This window comes from Aristolochia californica, unplaced genomic scaffold (assembly GCF_029961685.1).
Source record: "Aristolochia californica isolate CCGP_79_NKW_82.1479 unplaced genomic scaffold, dmAriCali1.0.hap1 SCAF_16, whole genome shotgun sequence".
NCBI lineage: Eukaryota > Viridiplantae > Streptophyta > Magnoliopsida > Piperales > Aristolochiaceae > Aristolochia > Aristolochia californica.
Window position 1 is genome coordinate 17,950,263 of NW_027181837.1, and position 21,596 is coordinate 17,971,858.

At 37.1% G+C, this 21,596-nt stretch overlaps 1 protein-coding gene and 1 pseudogene across 1 annotated transcript; both read right to left on the reverse strand.

The window, feature by feature from the left end:
• Positions 1–4,591: 4,591 nt before the first annotated feature.
• Positions 4,592–6,123, reverse strand: LOC137953411 (probable xyloglucan endotransglucosylase/hydrolase protein 10). Its single transcript, XM_068800802.1, has 4 exons — positions 5,937–6,123; positions 5,756–5,856; positions 5,474–5,667; positions 4,592–5,196 (listed from the first exon to the last, which is right to left on the reverse strand). Exons 1-4 carry the CDS (start codon positions 6,121–6,123, stop codon positions 4,794–4,796), a joined length of 885 nt encoding a protein of 294 aa, XP_068656903.1. The 3' UTR covers positions 4,592–4,793.
• Positions 6,124–6,861: 738 nt separating this feature from the next.
• Positions 6,862–21,316, reverse strand: LOC137953871 (endo-1,4-beta-xylanase 1-like; annotated as a pseudogene).
• Positions 21,317–21,596: the final 280 nt, after the last annotated feature.

The window sequence follows — 21,596 nt, forward strand, 5'->3', positions numbered from 1 at the left end:
GCACAACTTAAAATATGCAAAGGAAATATTCTTATCAATTCAACTACTGAACCAAAAACTTAACATGGTCAGTCAAGTCATTTGTTACATGGACAAGAGATTAGTCCACCATTCCATTGTCTTCCAATATTAAAACCCCACCTATCTAACACCAAAAATGATGGAGGGCCTACTGTTACGTTCGAAGAGGAAGGCCCATTGTAATATTGTACATTTATCATCTATAAATATAGCTTAATGGGGAGGGTTTGGACTAAGTCCATAACCCCATGCTTCCTCATATTTTCTTCCCAACTTGTGTTCTCTCCTTTACCCGAGATGTAATTCATAGTCTTGAAAATCAATATGGTATCAGAGCATTGATTTTCAAGACACATAGCTATGGTTTTTTAGAATTTCAAACTAGTTATTGCTCGATGGATGATCTACTTGTTGATGGTATTTACTCAGCATTGTCTTTTGAAAGATATTCCTTCTGGCTTTGCTCGTGATTAGCCTACTGCTTCATTTCCATGATCAGACAAACCATAGCAAGCCAGTGTTTCATTATTCCTCACAACATAATCACATGCATGAGCATCTTCAAGCTTGACATGGCTATTCAAAACTTGTAGTTCTTTCTATATAAGAAGCTATCTTAAGTTCCCCTTCTCTAGGGAAATGGCCATTGCCCATAGGAGGGAAACTCTTGTTGAGATCTCCATTGAAGACATCGCCACCCCATTGAACTATATTGGCTTTTTTCATCTTGTTGTTGAAGACTGAAGGAGCCCAAAAACTCACATGCTCGTTATTGACAAGAAGCCACCATGCCCCATCATTTGCTAAGTAAATCAAATCTTTGAGATCTACTTGAGGCCCTCCAAATTCATAGCTGGTAGGAAAGACTTTTGCACCCAATATCACATAGTCGTTGACTTGAACAAATCCTTGGCATTCAAGATTGAAGCAACCTTTGTTGTGCTCATTATCTTCACTCCAGTGTGCAAAAAATCAAGGTTCATGGTAAAAAAAAAAGTTTTTGTTCACCATCCATCTAGTTTGAATGATCTATGTCCATTGGTCAACGATCTCGTACCGTTGGAAGTCGAGTTACTTTGCTGACTCACTTTGTTCGACTGACTTGCTGCCATTACTCTGCTAATGTTCCCATTTTTTCCCGTTGCTCTCAGGATGATCTGGCATTCTACTGCAGTGAAAGTTTCATCTTCAATTAAGAGCCAAAGTGACTCATAATTTTCTCTTGTAGTTGGCGCCTATCATTGGCATCTTGTTGGTATCTATCATCTATTGTCTTATTTCTGGCAGAGAGTGCTCTCTTTAGCAAAGTTTTTTCCATGATTTGGTAAATTGTTGTATGACATCACCTTAGAGATTACAGTGGATTTTATGTGTGATTGCTGAGATCGCTTTCTATTTATAGCTTGGGACTAGATTCATATTTCGTTCTAGCTATCTGATGGCATATCAAAAGTCTTGGAAAGTTGCTCTATCTGGTGGACGTAACTTGCTCTCAATCAATGCAAAATTATCTCATATCTTCGAAAGTTATACCTTTGGAATTTGCTGGCAAATCATAACTTGTTGGGATACCAAATATTGATTTTTCATTGATTGATTAATTTGCCATCAAGTTATTTTTCGGTAGTTTATCCAGTTGATCTGGCTTATTGCTTTTAGTCTGAGTTCACTGTTGTCTTGGTTTGTCTTGGTTGTTGTCATCTGGAACGTTGTTGTTTTCTTTTTCGTTGGGAAGATTGCCTCCTGAGCTACTTAATCTCTGATCCACTCAATCCGGATTGCATATCTAACTACATATGAAGCAACTCGAACCAACGTTCATCTGGGAAGTTGTTGTTTCTTCTCCTTTATTGGGTGGCTCATCTCTTTGTTGGCATTGGATCGGATTGATCCTCCTGGAAATATGCTATTGTATCTCCTTGATTTATCTCTGCATAATTATTACTGGTTTGACAATTATAGAGACTCGGCGACTCGGCAATCTCTTGTTCTCTTGACTCAACTATTGGGTTTGTATTTAGTTTGTTAGAGTAATCTCTTTTGTATTTAATCTGTCTGGTCGTCAGTTGTCGTCGTTAGGAGAGCATAAGCGATTTTCAATTTCTCCCTTTCATCTGCATCGCGCGACTTGCTTCTGCTATTTGACACTACAAAGATTGTGTTTCGTTCACCGTTCTTACTTTGTGCGTCTTCGAGTTCGACTAGTTCCCGTTTTCTTTGTTTGAGAACTGGTCAGAGGATTGAAAATTGATTAATCTGTTTCTAAACTCTTGGTTTTCTTCTCAATCAGGTTCGAACCAACGAACCATCACACCAGCATACAGCTTATTACTGTTGTTCTCGGGCCTGGTCAACTCGGACTCGAGTTAGCCTGACTGGGCCGATTTGCTCTCTGCCTTTGGTATACTGGTCTAGGTTCCAAGTACTCTACTGATTCCTCCCGTGACTCAATTATATTGGTCTGACATCGACTTGAAGTAACTCTGGTTTTTAACTCAAGCTCACTCACCCTTGACTCGGATCCTTGACTTCGGCTTGATTATTACCTTGGGTTATCATCAGCTTATTACTTGGTTCACTACTCCTTTATCCATGGATGGACTCGTTGCAAATTATTTCATGTATCCTTATTACTCTTAAGAACTTTCATTATTTACCGGTTATTCGCTGCTATATAATTGCATATTTGGTATGTGTTATTTGGGTATTACCTCATTACCATTATTGTTATTGTGTCTCTTTGATTGAGACATAATTGTTGAAGATGAACTCCTCAGTTGTTTGCCTTGGGTTCATTATTTATTAATTGTTACTGATATTGGTTCTTCTAATGAAGATTTGAATTACTAAGGAAAACAAAGCACATGGTGACCCTAGCTTCTTCACTTTATATTCCTATTGATTCCCTGTTACCTTTTTAGTGTTTGACAACCTTTCTTCTCACCTTCTTCTATTTAACTCTCACTTACCCCTTTGGCCAACCCTTTTTGGAGTGTTGCTTTGGTTGGTCCTTTTATATATATGGGTGTTTTTAAGTCCATTAAGGTTTTTTTATTAGTAACCTTGGGTTTTTTATCGTCATCTTGTGAATGATAAACATTACCTATTTTAGTGATTATTATCACTATGTTTGTTCGAAATCATTTGAGGTTTGTTTCGACTTATGTTATTTCACTCATTTCTTCTATTTGAGAGTTTATGCCCAGTGTTGTAATTATCCTTGGGACACCATGATGGAGGAGATTATTATTGCATCTATGTTATTTGTTTCAAGTTGCTATCACTACCATTACTTCCCAACTTGAGGGGGAGTGTTGGAAGATATGATGTAATTAGGGTGTCATTGATGTAATTAGTTTATATATTTTTTTTCTTATTCACTCTTACTAGGGTGAAAGGTATAATTTTAATATTTTACTTTTATCATCTATAAATATAGCTTAAGGATTGGGGGGGGGGGGGGGGGGGTGATAAGTACGTAACCCTATTCTTCCTCCTATTTTCTCCTCAACGGGTGTTCTCTTCTTTACCCGAGTTGTAATCCATGGAGTCCTGAAAATCAAATTATTAAAAGATTGTGAACAAATATAAAGTTTATTCATAAAATTAGCAGTAAAATTCAACAAACTTACTCACCTTCTCTCTCCCCTTTTGATTTATTTCTCATTGAACCTAACACCCTGCCCTTACCTCTATCTCTTCTGTCAAGAGAATTCCACATGTTAGGCAAAGAGGAGGGGATAAAGTGGAATATCTAAGTTTATATCTCACTAGCACAATTTTTCTAAATCAAAAACATTCCAATGACATTTTTTCAATGCCTGTGAACACCAATGCTTCATTTTCCATGTCTTCTCAATAGAAGATAAAGAAATAAAAGATATGTTTTTTTCAGTTATTTTTGTGATTGTGGCATTATTACAAGTGTAACATATTAGAGTATGCTTTTTTATTTTAAATGATCCCATTTTGTCTTGCACCCTGAAGACTATTAGACCTCACTCATATGACAGAGACTTGTAACGCTGAAGATGACCAATGAAAAGCTGCAATTTGGGTCAAATATTCACTCAATAAAAAGGCAACTCCTGATTTGTCTACCGCATCATATTCGATATCTTAACATACCTATCTTGTGGTTATGTTTTTTCTTTATCAACAACAGATTCTCCTTTTAAGCTCCCTTGTTTGTAAATTAGGGCTTTGTGGGTTCATGTCTTGTCCATTTCACTGTAAAACTGAACAATATCAAATATGTATTGGGTCTTTACTAATCTCGCAATTAGGATTACCTAGTGTGATGATGTGAGGATGATAATGATATTATCCTGTTTTGACCCAATAGACTTAAAGAGTAAGAGAGATTCATTTCACTTGCAGCCCCAGTTTGTGGTTGTTAAAATGTCTCTTAAACCATAGGAGATTCTTATCTTGAATATGGGTCCTAGAAAGTAATGGAGATTACTTAAGCTTTGATATGAGAAAACAAATTTTGTGGCTCAAAACTTGGATTCATTTGTAAGCTTCAACTGAATAGTCAAGAGTGTAATCACTTCTGGAAACCATTTTATTCCCTCCCACAAGACTCAAGAACTGGAAGCAACTCAGATGGTTTTACAAGATGGTTCCATGGTGAAAGTATCTGGAAGTAATGAAAACAAGGGGAATATAGGAACCATGCAGCCTATAGCCAAGGGAAGAAAAACCCATTATGTGAATCACAAAAACAAGTTCACCAAAGGGAGAAATAAAGAATGAAAATTCTCCTGTGTTTAGTACTTGGGAAGGAAGCACTCTTTGGGAAGCTGGTTTTGGAACCTTGTACTGTCTTGACAGTAATCATAGATGAGGTGGTACTTCCTCACCCATTTGAACAACCTTCTTTGGGCTGGTGTTAGAGTGCTGTACTTTGGTTTGTGCCACCAATTAGTTTCGCTCTCACCCCTGCAGAACCTGGCATTCCCTCTCCAAACACATGCATCGATCTTATGGTTTCTGAATGAAGCTATGAAAGGACCATTCGACCAGTCTATCTTGTCGTGTCCACCGCGTGTTGCCCAAATTTCACCATTCCATAGGCTAACTTTGATGCTCATTGGCTGCCACCTTGGGAATGCTACACCTTTGTCTGCATGGTTTCTGTACACTCTGATGGGTACCCAGTCCACCATAAATCTGAAACACACAAAAATGAGGTTTTTAATTGCATTACAAGTTCAAACAGAAAATTGTACAAAACCTTAATAAAGCAAAACAAAGTTGTATTTTTTTTTTTTTTTTTGCTTATTCTTAGTACTTGCGTTCCAAGCGCAAACAGAAAAGCAATAAATATTATCGTAATTTTTTATTTTTTTTGGCTTCTTCTTGATCAATAGTTACTCTCTGTTGATTCTCAGTCTATGAAATCTTGAACAGAAAAATAAGTCATGCAATCTAATTTAATTCAACTTACACAATTTGATGAAGATTCCACAGAATTGAATAAGTGTGGAAGTCTGTAGTTGGATCAAACCATAAATAGATCCTCTCTTCCCGGTTATCAAATCCATCAGCAAAAACATTAGTTTGCAGAATGTAAGGTTGGCCAGTGACATTGCCAAGGAACTCAAAATCAATCTCATCTCTGTTGGGTTGATCAGAAGTCAGCTGCATTTCAAATTGCAAAAGCACGATCATCAACCCTTCTCTGAAACCTGTATTCAACTAGAAAAAAACAAAATGTAACAGTACTCACATAAAAGGCTACAACAGTGCCTGCAGAGTTTTTGGGAACTAGTTTGATCTGCATGTCAATCTCTCCGAACAGGAACATCTCATTTGAATCAAACGCAGCTCCTGAAAAAGACTAAGATCCAAGTAAGCTTCTGCATCTAATATTTCTCAGTACAAAAGTTGAAATCTCTTTACGTTCTTACCGGATTCTTGGTCAAGCTTAAGGCCTCTCTGACGCCCATCCGCTGAAGTGTTTACATGGCTGGGAGACCACGTAATGTAGAAATCTCGATTGAAATCACCAACGGAGACGACAGAAGACAACGCAGTTCCTACCAAACTCACAAGCAGAAGCACTAGAAACGCACTGAATTTCCAACTCGGAGACATGTTCTCTTTAGCACTGTGCTGTGTCTTTGAGAGGAAAGAAATGGAGATTGGCACTATATATATATAGATTTATATAGTTGCATGTCAATGGTAACTAACTGAAACGACAAGCAAGGAAGGTTTGATGGGAGAAGAATGCCTTCAGATGGAAGCAAAGGAATATTGAGCTGTTTGAATTTAGCATTCATGCCAGTTCAGTTCACACTTGGTTCTTATCATCAGAAAGAATTGGTTTTAAAACTCACCGGGCTGAGTCTAAACTCGTTTGAGTTCGTTGGTTCTTCTACCTCTCTTCTCTTTGTAATGTTAGCTCAAAATCAAAGATTCAAGTATGTACAGCGACCGAAATTTTCCAAATAGTGACTCGCTAAATCACCGAGTCAATCCATGCAAGTCTAGATACCTATCTTTGAGCACCCTCGGGCTTTTTCATGGGAACGTTTTGCTGTCTTCGGAAAGTTTGGAAAGTAGGCAACTTACATAAGATCAGCTTTTACTTTCTAGTTTTAAGGGATAACTTGGCCATCCATCTTACCTATCTTTCCTTATCTATTGAGGAGGTTTCTCTTGATTCTTGCCCTTCCTCGTGTCCTTGATAAGGAAGAACTTGTGGGATAAGTTGACTCACTCGATCTCTGGAGCATAGAGCTGTGAGCAACTCGGAAGTTTCTAACTGGAATGATTCGGTTATCCTTGTTTACACATAAATAGAACAGATACGGGTAAAGGTAACTTACATAAAGAGAAGCAGTTTTATGATATTAGTCTCTCCCATATAGGGAGAAGATAACAAAAGCAACACCAAGGGTGCTTTGGCTTCTCCACATCACATTTAACAACAAAGACTAGGAGAATCAACAGAACTGAAAGACCAAATGGCCCTCTCGTTCGAGTCACTATAAATTTATGTACAGAACCAATTGGCCGTCTCCTTCCTCAACAACAAACTTCTGAGAGACTGTCTTAGTTGGGGCTACCACTTCTACGTCATATGTTCCGTAAAACCCTCTAAACTCGAACTCTTTTTTATCATTTATTTGCCCATGAGAATGTGATAACCACTCTTCTCTTAGTGCTAAATATCTCTTACCAGCTTCGTTAATACTTCCATCTGCCTCAAGTAGGTGTGCATTATCTCGGCTCATAAGTAATTCCCAGAATCCCCAAAGCATAATTCCTTCAACAGCTGGGTGCGCAAAGGCCTCGCGAAGCATCACTTCCAAGTCATCAGCTCTAACATGCTCATTTGTAGATGACACATCCAATTCAGTGAACCAAACTGGAAGACCAAGAATAGCTATTTTATCCAAAGCAGAACAAACAATAGATCCGATAGGACTATGGACATGCCCCTGTAGTCCTATCCCACCAACTGGTGCACCCTGCTCCTGCAAATCAAGAACATGCTCAATATACTTCTCAGGGGAAGATTTATTATCACATCCGTCTTCCACATGATAATCGTTCACAAAGAGAATGGCGCTGGGATCCAGTTTATGAGCAGTCTTGAACATATAAACTCTTATTTCTTTCCCTAATTTATCCTGATAAAAAGACCCATGAAGCATCTCATTGTTCACATCATAATGCTGAAATTTTTCTTTGTACCTAGAGAGTAGGCCTATGAGACGGTTTTCTATGGCAACCTTCAGATCATTTTCACTCAATGAGCGGACCCATGACTGGACTGTGTCTTCAACTTCCCAAAATATACAGTGACCTCTTACTTTTAATTTATGGCTCTTACAGAAATCCAAGAGTTCATCAACGCCTTGATAGTTAACTTTACCTTGTTGAGGCTCAGTGGAAGACCACTTCAACTCATTTTCCATTACTGCCCAATTGAAATTCTCCACAAAAAAGTTGATGAACTTTTCATTATCTATGGCTCTCCGACAGATACAAGAACCAAAGGGGAAGCTGTTTTGGTTTTGTTGGACCTTCACAAAAGCACCAGGCGCAATGCTTCCATCCAATCCCAAGAACTTTATTATTACATCTCGCTTTCTTACCTAAGACAAATACCAATAAAGTTTTAGATAGGAGTCTGAAGGTAAATATAACAATAGCAAACGAGGTAAAATTTGCCAATAGCACGCAGCAACTGTTCTGGATTCCACTGGTTCATCCAGCCAACCCCACCTCTAGCTCAATGGTGGCCACATTAGGGGCTTTCTTAAAGCAAGGTCTGGGGATTCAAATCTCATGAACAATAGGGTATTTGAACCAAATATTCAGAAAAATAAAAAAGTACCTTGTCAGTCTTCTGTTTGAGATGCTTGAATCTAGCCTTCCGGTCAACAGGAAATATTTGGAGTCCTGCCACCATTAAATCAACACCCGGTGAAGGACCTTGAACATAAACCATGACTTTGGCTGGTTTCTTCTCAATTCTAAATGAGCCTCCATTGATCCATTTGCTATCGACATCAAGTGCGACATTTACATGCTGTAGACCACTAATTCTTGTACCAATCCGGACCCATGCAGACACTTGGTATGTCAAGTATAAATTTATTTTATCAGTAATCATCTGAGCTGGACCCATCCAATTTTCGGTGCGATTTGTCACTGATATGTAGTGCCCACTTAAAGTTTCATGGAACTCAAGAGATTCAATTGCCTTTGAGGGAAGCACACAAGGTGAACCCATGGCAACACTAAGAGTACATGGGCCAAGAGGAAACCACCCTTTCAGGCCATCCTGAAGACTGCTGTTCTGAATCACATTGACTCCAAAGTCAACATTCTGCAAAGAAAAAGTGGTTATTTTAAAACTGATACGATTCTCAAGTTAACTATCTAAGACATCAAACTTCACTGACTTTAGATTGAGAGAAAATTTACAAGCTACTAACCTTAATTACAGGAGGCGGTGAAGAAATTATTTTTGCAGCACGTTTTATTACCATATGGTTTAAAAGAAGGTCAGTACCCGGAGGAGGGCCTTCAACATAAATCATTACTCTCGAAACGGCCCCGCACAGAAGGAACCTTCCCTGCACTTGCACCCACTCCTTGTCTGAGGCTTGCAAGCTGTATAAGCGTACTTGTATCAGCCATATGACTGGTCAAAAGGTTCTTATTTCAGTGCACTTTCTTTTAACCAAAGTAAAAATGTTAAAGACAAAACACTGACTTATCAGAGTAAGAAATTTAGAAAAACATAAAAGTTTGTGCATATTACAATTCATTTACTGATTGAAATATTATAATAGCTTTGGAGGAGTAAAATATTATAATAGGTGTCAGGCAGTAAAATGTAATTGCCCGGCATGTCCAGATCTTCGCAGGAAAATAGTGTGTTCTCTACTGATCTTGGCTTACACCAAGGATCAACTCTAAGCCCTTCATTTTTGGTACTTCTACTAAACAAAGCAACTGCTGATTAGAGATTAAAAAAAAAAAAAAAAAGTAAATGCTGACAGACTCTGGTATGTTGTTTGCCACACAAACAAAATATTAACAATGAATCTTAGTTTTAATAAAGATTGAACCCGTTCCCTCTAAAAAGTAATAACCACTTAAGAGCCTTATTTTTTGCTCAACCTTATAAACCAACAATTTTGCACAATATCTAAGTGAAATTATTCCTAACAACACTCCCTCACATCCAGGCTTACACATATGGACAAATCCAAGATATGGACAACATAAACAGGGTGCAAACTACGCTAGAGCTACCTTCAGTTCCCAAAGGCCGTTATCTCTACCCCACGTACTGGTGTGCATCTGAGCTTCTAAGAGCTTTGTTGAAAGGTATAATTAGTGTTTATTTAGTTTACTTTGTTTTCTAGGAATGTCATTTCTTGTGGAAAGTCATTTCTAAGGGCTCAATGAGAACAGGGACATGGATGTAATTTTGAAGTGTTTTAATTATAAATAAGGAAGAAGGGTTTGTAAACACTTCCCATCTCTTTTTCTCCTACAAACTCCAATATAGTATAAGAGCAGGGCCTGTAAGCTATAACTCACAGAGACTATGGCAAAACTTTTTCTTTGTCTTTGTAGAAAGTTAATCTTTATAGGTTTTTGCAAGTCATTCATTTTTAGATTTTTAGTTATTCCTTCATCAATGGTTCCCTACTCGACGGCTCGTTCTGGTGAGAAAAACTGGATTGTCTCTCATCCCAAAACCCATATTTGAAGCCCCTTTCTTTTTCACAAAAATCCTTGTTTCAGTCTCTTCCATGTATGTGTGCTCCATTAAGAGTAAGAAGCAAGTCAGATTCGGCATAGTAGAGTGGATGTCATGCTGGAATTCCGAATTGGGTCAATCGGCAGAGAAGAATGATGAATGAACTGCTCATCGGGATCTTAACTAAAGAATTTCAGGATCTGTTGGTCCTTAAGGGTAATCAAGGAAAGACTCATCTTGTAGACAAAGTGATAGATTTGAAGGCAAACCATCCCCTGCTCTGTCCCAATATCTTTGTTGAAGTTCCTCTGTGGCTCTAAACCTGTCCAATCTAATCAGTTTGGTGAACTCTATCTGATCTCTTACCCAATTTCTGGGTATTTCAGTATGCCACCAACTCCTGTGCAACCAGACATCCACCATCTATGTAGAAGATTGCCGATTCTAGTGAAGATGCTTCTTCTTCAATAGACATCCCTGAGTGACAATTTGAAAGAGGAAAGATTCCGAGAACTGAGCCCATCTCCCTCTGCTCAGTTTGAGGAGCCAGTGTTTGCTTCTCATTTTGTTCATCAGATTACAGAAGCAAGAGGCTAGAGGCTCGATGGCTTATGCTGCTACTTAGTGGCAGTTCATACTTGCGAAGGAGAGCGAATTGAGAATTGCAGGGGGTAAAGAGACATCCTTGCGTTTCTGTCTTCAGTCTGGCATTGCTGACATCTTCGGCACCAAACTCACCTGTCTACTGCTCATCACTCAATCCATAGGAGATTGCCTAATGCCACCATATACATGCTTCAAAATCTACCAACTTCGACCAAGCTCCTAGGCCTAAAACTACATCACCACCTCCCAATTTCAGAAATTTCAAGGTTACAAGGGACCCAAGATCAAGAGTAATTGTGTTTGATCCTCAAGGACTGGCCTGATAAGGGTGTAGCCAATAGCAGAATTCTCAAGATTTTGCACCTAATGGATCAGAGATAAGTGATCCAAAGCCATCACCTGCACGAGCTGGATTTTCCAAGTGTTGGCCAACATCAAATGTTGCATTCAGAAGAGCCTGGTTTGAGTGGTGGCCCATGGGAGTTGGGTATCTTTTGGTGTTTTTCTCTCCTTAATCCTAGTTTGGTGTTTAAGTTTCAATCAATATTCTAGTCATTTATGTGGTAACTTAGGTAGTCAATTTTTATTTTTTATTTTCTAATTAAAATAGTGGGTGGCTAATATTCTGGCCAAATTCAAATTGTTGGTCTCAATTGTGGTTGATTTTGATGGTTAATTTTGGTACATCTATGTTGTGAGCTCAAATTCATTGCACTTATGTCAATATATCTTCCATGAGTTCTTTATATTTTTTTACTATTCGATTCCACCTATCTCCCTTTTCAATCTCATATTGTATGCATTCTCTTACTTTCTAAACCAATCCTTATATTTTTGTTTCGGAACTCTTTGTTTTTGTTCGGACTTTTAAATTCTTAGTGTGGTTTGAACTTTGTCTCAGGAAAACTTTTCTTTGTGCAAGCCCAAGAGAGTATGCCCTATACTATCTTCTTCTTATTCCTCTAATAGATTGAGAAAGACAAAAGTGTGACATAGTTACTCCAAGATTTCTCTTCTCATACCATGTTAAGATTGAAACCAATTCCATCCCAAAATGACCACTCACTTAAAAAACAACACTCCCTCACACACTTACCTAGGTTAGACTATTCTCACTAACACTTCCCCTTACGTCCATCCCAAAATGACTAGTCAAGTTAAGAACCCTCTTTCTCAACTAATAAACCTAAAATTTTTCTACTCATTGATCTATTTGGGACTATTCTTTAACACTCTCCTTTATATGCGGGCACACTTTGTGACAAATGGACAGTTTGGGTAGAGGTCCACATTCAAGCACCTGCTCTAATACCATGTTAAGATTGACTACAATTACATCCCAAAATGACTAATCACTTAGAAGGTTTGTTGTTCAACCTTTTAAGCCAAGAGATGCCTAAGCAATTCTCCAATATGGGACTAATACCCACTTCTAACAACTTCACATTGTTGGTGATGAAGTAATGTTTTGTAAAGATAAATACAATAGAGCTAATAAAGTTTAACTAGATGTGTGGCAAAAATAAGTAAGACAAACTTAAGGATGAACAAGACTGCATATTCTAGTGTAGGATCAGAAATCCAAGAGACAAAAAAGAGAATGGTTAAGAGTAATTTTCTCAACCCACTTTGCTATTTACTTACAAAATAAAAGATTACAATATTTCCTAATTTAAATAAAACTCCAATTGAGAACTCAAGACACTAAGAATGGAGTCCATTTTACGTGGACCCTCATCCCATGTTACTTCTTTGTTTACAACAGATATTATGACACTTTTACATATAAGTTCGTAGATGCCCAACATGCTATAATTGAACACGTAGCTTGCCACAAATTGATGAAACTGAAGCTAACGCTGAAGTCTTGCTAAATACATATGCAAGCTGACTTTAGATGACACATTACAATGACATGACTTTTTCTGCATTTTGTCTCACCAAAAATAATTCTTGAAAAAGATTCTTGAAGCAACTTCATCAACATTGACACACTTATTCATAACTCTAACTGAAGCAAGGAGGAAATAACATGGAGCCCAGCTCAAACAAGCAAATATAAGTGAACCAGATAAGAAGCTTTAGATTGCTCTCATTATTTTTCTTACTTTCTCTAAATAGTAACACCATGTCAAGTAGTTGTTACATATTGTAATATAAAGGTCTTTTAGTCAATCCCTGTTATGATAGATTACTGATTATCCTCTCCTCTCATAGGTATGTTATGCAGTTGTTTTTGCACTTAGTTTATATTTGATCTATTAGAAATATGTTGTACTCATTATGTTACGGAGATAGAGGGTATAATTGTCTATTTGTACTATTTCACTCAAGTTAATATAAAGAGGGCAAAGGGATCAAACTCGACTCCTAATTCTTTTGTGTGGCAACTTCTACTCTCCTCTCCCTTGCTTCTATTCTCTCTTCTCTCTTATTCTAACCCTAAATAGTTATTCCACATGGTATTAAAGCAGGTTTTTAGGCCCTAGTAAGATCTTTACAGGCTTGTTCTCCTTCTCTATTGACTTTATTGCTTGAAACAAATACAAGGAAGAATCACCCTCAAATTACAATTGGAAAAGAATTACCAACGACAACGCAGTGGCAAGAAACACTCCCCTTAGTTATTTTCTCAAACATGCTATTGCAAGACCTTAATATGCTTAATATACCTAATTTGTGCTGCCATGATACATAAGTGATTCACATAAATCTTTAATTTCAAATACACAAAGATCTCCATCAATGCATCCGATCCTAGGGTTCCATGCTTAAAGTGTTTAGGTTGAAGGGAAGAAGAAGAAGAGAAGAGGTTAAATGTGTGAGAGAAAAGGAGAAAATTAGGGCAAAGGAGTGAAGCTTGAATTGTTCCTTGAGCGCTCTCTAATGACTCTTATTTATAATGATATGTTTGGTTCAAGAGGGATAAAAATACCCTTCTACATGATAGTGAATAAAGAGTTCTAAAACACTTAGTAATTACAAGCTATGCCACTTCATAATTTGAATATTTTTCAGCAAATAGTTCAATATTAGTATGCCCATTATGTTTATATAATAATCCTTGATGTGGATTTTTCTTTGAATATCGAAGGATTCTTTCTAATGCCAACAAATGAGACTATCGAGGTTGATGTATAAATTGACCGATAACATTAACAGAAAAAAATAGTTTTGTAACTATGAGATAGATAAGTTTTCCAACCAAATGTTGAAATATGCCAACATCCACATTATTTCCAGATTCAGCACATAATTTAACATTTTGTTCAATAGGTGTATCAATTGGCTTACAACCAAGCATTCTAGTTTCTTTCATTAAATCAAGAACGTACTTTCTTTCAAACAAAATTAGAGAACTTTTATACCAAAAAAATACTTCAGTAGGCCAAGTCTTTGGTTTGACACACATTATTCCAATTCTTCTTAACTTGCACAGTGTTACTACCTATTATGATAATATCACCTACATAAACAGCCATAAGAATCATACATTGTGCAAGTTTTTTTTTAGAAAACCGAAGCATCACTCTCACATCTTGTAAAACCGAGTCTAAAAACTGCCTTAGTAAATTTATCAAACCAAGTACGAGGTGATTGTTTCAGCCCATTAATTGCCTTATTAAGAAGACATACTTTCTCCCCCTCAACCACATAATTAGGTGGTTGAACCATATAAACCTTCTCAGATAAATCACCATTGAAAAAAGCATTTTTAATATCTAGTTGTAAAATAGTCCACTTAAAATTAGCAACAAAAGAAATAAGAACTCTTACCCAATTCAGCTTGGCCACTAGAGAAAATTTTTCACCATAGTCAATGTCATATAATTGGACATAGCCTTTTGCCACTAACCTTGCTTTGAACCAAGCAATCGTTTCATCAGGATTATATTTTAGGGTAAAAATCCATCGAGTACCCATTGTTTTTTTTATAGGAGGAAGAGATGATAACTCCCATGTTTGTTGTACATGGCTTGCATCTCCTCATCCATGGCAGTTTTCCACCTTGGATCATTTGAGACCTCTTCATTAGTGATAGAAATAGATGAGGATGACAAAGCTACCAAAAAAGTGACACCACTCGTGAGCAATATGTGAGTGGATAAATGATTAGCAAGAGAGTGAGCAAAAGAAGGTTGTCTGGAAGTACTAGAGTGGGATTTCTTACATACAGCAATGGGTCTAGTGTCATAAGGTAGGCCAAACATAATAGGAGAAGATGGAGGACAAGAAACCTCAGGAACATCATAGGACTCCACAAGTGAGCCATCAATAGTGGGAGAGAAGGTCTCAAGAGCTGAAGAAGGAAGTTGTTCATCATGTGAAAAGTGTTGGTTTGGTGGAACAAGGTCTTGGCATCCCTATAGAAGACTGAAAACTAGGAGGAGAACTACTAGATTAGAAGGGTTAATCTTCAAAAAATGTGGCATTTGTTGAAATAAACGTTTTCTTCATAGAAGAGGAATAACGCATATCCTTTTTGGTTTTCAGGGTAACCAAGACAAATGACATTTTACAGCCCCGGGACTGGATTTATTTTGATGGGAGAATGATTATTTTAAACAATCTGTTGTTTCTTCAACTAATCCACATAACTTGCAAGTGAATCAATAATGAGATACCCTCACTTTTGAATCTCATCACGAGTATTTTCCTGGGTGCAGCGGTCCTTAGAAAATGTCATTCTTTTTGGAGGCCCAATTAAGTTCCAAACAAAGGAGCAATTGTTCACTTGGAGGCCTAAGGAAATGATTGCATTGGGATGAAATGGATAACAGACCTGTAATCTGCTAGATTCTAGCAGCTCTAACAATTGTGTGGCTTCAGATGTCTTCATCATGCAAATCCCTTCATCAAGAAAGACTCAATTTTTTTTTTCTGTTCAGAGTCTCTATAGTCTTCTTCTTCACTACTTGCGTGCCACAACCTCCTGGTTGATGGTGTGAGTGGATTTATGATCCACATACGATCATTTAAGTGCTCTTGTATTGGGTAATTGGAATTGTCAGGCTTCCTAGCCCTATACCCGGTCTGATGGATATGTACTGGTTTCTGTACTTTTAAGTTTTCTCTCTTACAAATATGTTGCACAAATATCTTGTACTCATTATATTAGAGAGAGAGGAATGTACTTGTCTTTTTTGTAATATTTCACTTAATATAAAGAGAACATAGGGGTCGAACTCAACCCATAATTGCTGCACATTCTTTTGTGAGGCAACTTCCACTATCCTCTCCCCCTTGTTTCTCTTCACTCTTCTCTTTTAACCTAAACCTAGAACATCACCCATAACAAACTGACAAAAAAAAAAAAAAAAAACAAATAACATGTTATATTTGTAGGAGAAAAAGAATGGGAGATGTTAGGGTTTATGTTGTCTCCTATTTATAACTTAAATAACATTTATAATTTCATCCATGTCCTTGCTTCCTATAAACCCTATGAAACTACTTTCTCCAAGAAATGACTTTCTTAGAAAATAAGCAAAACTAAATAAACTCTACATTATACCTTATAACACTCCCCCTCAAACTATAGCATATAGTTTCAGTTTGTTACAAAATTTCCCTCAATCCCTTTTTAAGCACAAAAAAATTGGTCTTCAAGAAATTATGGTCTATATGACTTAAAAAATTTGTGGTTTCTGGGTCTTCGACCATTGAGCTTGCACTTAGCATTCGCACGCTTATATTTTCTTTCCCTCAAGCTGAGGAGTAGATGCAATGATTCCTGGCTTGACCATAATACAAACTTCAGAAATTGCTAAAAAAAATTTACTCCATCTCCCTTTGAATAGAAACCCATCTTATGTATCCAATGAATAAATACTAAAACAAACAAGGACTCCCACAGTCCTAAATAGAGGGACTCATATTTTCCCTTAAGTAGGTTCTCACAATCTTTAGCATTTTCTAGGTAGTCCAAGTGGATGGAAACCTAAAGGACAACAATTGAAAACCCACTTAAGGGCAAAGATAAGTGTTCAAGGACGAAATCACCCATATATACTCGAACAAGAAAATCAACTTAAGGAACTCAAACAATGGGATTGACACACACAATTCTCAATGCACAAGAAAATTTTCCCAAGACAAAGTTCAAACCACACAAAGTATTTAGAAAGTTTGAATAGAAACAAAAGACTTCAAAAACAAAAAGTAGTAAATGACCTTATCAAATAAGAGAGTCCACTGCACAATTTTGAGATAGTATGGGAAACAAGTAGAAGTGAATAAGTGGAAGATACAAGCCAAAAACACAACAAAAGTAAGTGGAACAAAGATTGCATCAAAAGCCTTGGAACTAAGTTCAAGCATAACAAAGAGTGCAGCTCACAAAACACCAACTTATAAATCCAATAATCTTATTTCTAAATCAAAACAGGTATGAAGCAAAAATGTGATCACACGATAGATAAGCAAAGATAAAAACAGGATTTCAAACTTCAAACCAACACAATTAAGAGCTAGCTTGCACGCCGGATCCAACTAAAAAATCCTTCCAACCAATGAGGAAGAGAGAGTCTACCAAACTGGTTAGATGCCAATAGTTCCATGTGCTTTTCCCAAAACAAATTTTATAAAATCTGGACCAAGTAAAAGGAGAGACATAGGTAAAAAAAAAGAATGGAAGTCAACTGTTAACTCTCCAAGAAGAAGAAAAACAAGATGAAAGAAAGAGTGATAGAAAATTCAGGTGAAGGACGAGGTGAGAATAATTCAGTAATACCTCTTGTTAAGGAATAGTCCCACATGGATTAGTGAGTACAAATATCTTGAGTTTATTAGTTGAGAAAAAGGTTTCCTAATGTGGCTAGTCATTTTGGAATGGGCCTTGGACCCAACTTAACATGGTATCAGAGCAGGTACTCATATGTGGGCCTGCACCTAAACTATTTACTTGTAGAGCCACAAAAGAGGGCCTACACCTAAACTATCTACTTGTAGAGCCACAAAAGAGGGCCTACACCTAAATTGCCTACTCTTAAATTATCCACTTGTAGAACCACAAAAAGAGGGTCTACATGTGAGGGGGAGTGTTAAGGAATAGTCCCACATGGATTAATGAGTACAAATATCTTGAGTTTATTAGTTGAGAAAGAAGTTTCCTAAGGTAGCTAGTCATTTTGGGATGGGCCTTGGACCCAACTTAACACCTCTGATAGGGGAGATTTGGATTAGATGAAACAAAATAAGTGCGCACCGCTGAAACTGCCAATAGGCATGTGCCTCATAAGGCAATGACTTGAGTGAAAAGAATCCAGCACTGCTGGATAAATATTCAGCATCACCAAATATAATCCAGAGCCATTAGATCTGAATCCAATATCGCTAAAAATGAATCCAGTGATGCTAGCTAAATTGAGTATATAGCAATTAAATGAGATATTCTTGTCCTAAATTAAGTATGCACTCAACAGTGAGTATATATTCATTTAAAAAAAAAGTGAATATATAAACTCAAAAAACAAGTAGATGCGCAGAAACTGTAGGCCCAGCAATACTAAAGACTTAGCGCTGCTAATTTAGCAACAGTGAATCACCCAACAGCCCACAGGACTCATTGCCACATCATTTCCTTACAGAGCACACCCCCTGGCAGTTTCAGTGGTGTATGCATTTTTTGTTTCAGCAAATCCAAACCCTCACACAGGGATATGAAGAGCAGAAGAGTAGGTGATTTCTTTGTTAGGGAGATAAGTAGAGAAATATTTTATAATTCCTCCAACTAGAACCGCACAAAAAAGAGAAGGATTGGATTTTCAATTACCCATAGGGTTTCTGACGAGTTCTTTTGATGTAAATTAAATCAGAGGTAACAGTAGGATTGATTCACCAATCAATCTGCAGAGCACACTGTAACAAATGCAAGAGCAGGTCCTTCAATCTGGGAACAAATCAGTACCAAAGGAGCAACCAAACCATATTTTACACGGAAAGAAGTTTTCTTCTTCTCCTTTTTCTACTTTATTTTCTTCTTCTTCTTCATTTTCTCCTTCTCTTTCTTCCTTCTTCTTTCCTTCTTCTCGGAAATCACTCTCTAATTCCAAGACATTTGAGAGTAAGAGAATAGAACAGTCTAGAGTAATTTTTTGAACCCCTTCTATAATTTATTTACAATGAAAGATTGGACCGTTTCCTAATTAAGATTGTTAAGGAATAGTCCTACATAGATTAGTGAGTACAAAGATCTTGAGTTTATTAGTTGGTAAAGAGGTTTTCTAAATTGACTAGTCATTTTGGGATAGGGCCTTGGACCCAACTTAACAAAGATAAAACTTCATTTGAGAACTCAAAAAACTAACGAGGACCCCTTAACATGGACTCTCCTTTCCTGTCACTTCTTTGTTTACGACATATAAGTTAACACTGCTGTAAAGTAAATATGTAAAGTTCCTTTTTTTTTTAAGGAAATATGCAAAGTTTGATCACTGGACTGGATTGCTCTAACTTAATTTGCTTCCACAACCCACCACTGTAGTCTGTAAATGCGAGAGAGAGAGAGAGAGAGAGAGAGAGAGAGAGAGAGAGAGAGAGAGAGAGAGAGAGAGAGAGAGAGAACTGATAACTAAATTGTACGATATCACAAAGAAACAGAGCCAAGTAAGGCATGAGCATTAAAATAACTGTTATTTATCTTGAACTGTAATATACTAGTACATCAACAAGCACTTCTTAAGAAACAATCTAGAGAATTTTAATCATGTTGTGTGCAACTATGATGTTACTCAAGAAATTAATTAATAAGTAAAGGTTATTACTGTTTAATATTATACATAAGAGGTTAAACTCTCAACTGAATATTCTTTTAAAAATTATATCAGATATTATCTACATTTCAAAGACACTTTGAAAAAGATAGCTTGACTGTCAGAAAATTGAAGAAATAAGAAGATCAAATGCAATACAGTAAAATAAAATGCAGAAAAGAAGACAGACTCACTTGGCAACTCTTATATATTCTTCGCATTGATTCTGTTTCTGAACCCATAAAGTCACTTCTACATTAGCAGTACTAGAGATCCCCCCCCCATATCCTTAACACAGCTCTAACCTCATATGCAACATTTTGCTTTACCCTGCCCGTGATTTCCTGCTGAATTCCATTCCACTCTTGAGTTCGCTTGGTTGCAGAAGCAAAGAATTTCCCATGTAATGGGGTAACTTTCCCATCACCGATGCAATCATGCAGGGCAGTCCCGCAACCACGTCCAGACCAGTTAGCAAGGCCAGTTTCAAAACGTGGGTTCAGCAAGATATTTTCATCTCCTTCAAGAGGAAGAGTTCTGCATGTTTCCTTTGAGGTAAAGACGAAAAAGAAAGCAATAGAATGAAGAAACCAAACATAGGATGTAAATGGTAATCAATTCCGGAGAAACAAGCAAAAGGAACTAAAGGAACAAAACAAGGCGTTAAAATAAATATAATACAAAAAAAAAAAAATCTTACCTTCCCCTCCCTACGACTCGATGAAGAGGCAACAACAACAGAATCAATGAGAAGATCTATGCCTGGAGATGGCCCTTCCAAATAAAACATTACACTTTTGGGCATTTTTTCCAGTGAAAATCTGCCATCCAATTTCTTCCAACTGTCCTTTGATGTCAATGTACTAGAAAAAATAAAATCGTCTCAATTCCATAAACAATTTATTAGTTTCCAGTTAGATTATAAAACAGGGGTTCCGATTAGATCCCGTGTAGTCCAAATGGATGGCTATTAATGTACGTGAATAGTGAAAGAGAGCAAGAAATAAACTTACCTCCCAACAAATAAATAGGCTGTTGCTGCATCTGCGTACTCAAGTCTTAGCGTTGCTTGGACATTCAAAGGAACATCAAGAGAAGCAGCCCAAACTCTGACATAGGCTGAGACTGTGTAAGTAGCTGCTGGGGAAATTCTGCTCGTGATATCTTGTTCCAGCCCCTGCCAGCATTGTCTGCGATTTGAAGTAACAGCAAAATTCGTTCCGGTATTAGCTTTTACTCCGTTAAGGTTGGAAGACTGCCCAGAAACCACATACGCATCACAACAGTTGGGTTTCCATGGGTCAAGTCCTCCTGCAAAATCGTGATTTAGAATAATATTCTCAGCACGATCGTCCTCGCCAATATTCATATTTTCCTGTCTTCTGCAGTGACAAATAAGTCTTACAGGTAAACAAAAATTCTCCGCCGAAGTAAATTAGTTGCTAGACAAGAAAAGTCAGTACCTAAAAATGCGAATGCCCTGATCTCGACGCTATGGATCCATCAATCCGCAGCTCATCAACTCATCATTATCCTGGTAATTGAGGTTAACTTGGCACTACAAAAAAAATCTGCAAAGCCGCTCCACCTCATCTTCCAACATGGTTCATTCGAAATGTCCGCACAAATAAATAGCAATATCTTCCGTATCTTCTTCGTCTATGTTTTGCCTACCGATACAAGAACAGACGGGAAACTGATTTATGTCTGTTGAAGCTTCATGACAATTGACGGCACCAACCTACTACTTCTACCCCATCCTCAAAAATATAATATTTTTTCATAAGATTTAAATTATTATTTTGATAAAAATGAATTCTGAATTATATATAGTATGATTTTAAATTTTGATACAATAAATTAAATTCATAATTACATGGTATGATTAAGTAATAATAATAGTCGTAAAATTTTTAATCAATATAAATAAGAACTATGAAATAATAATGTAAGATTGATAATAAATTTATTTAATT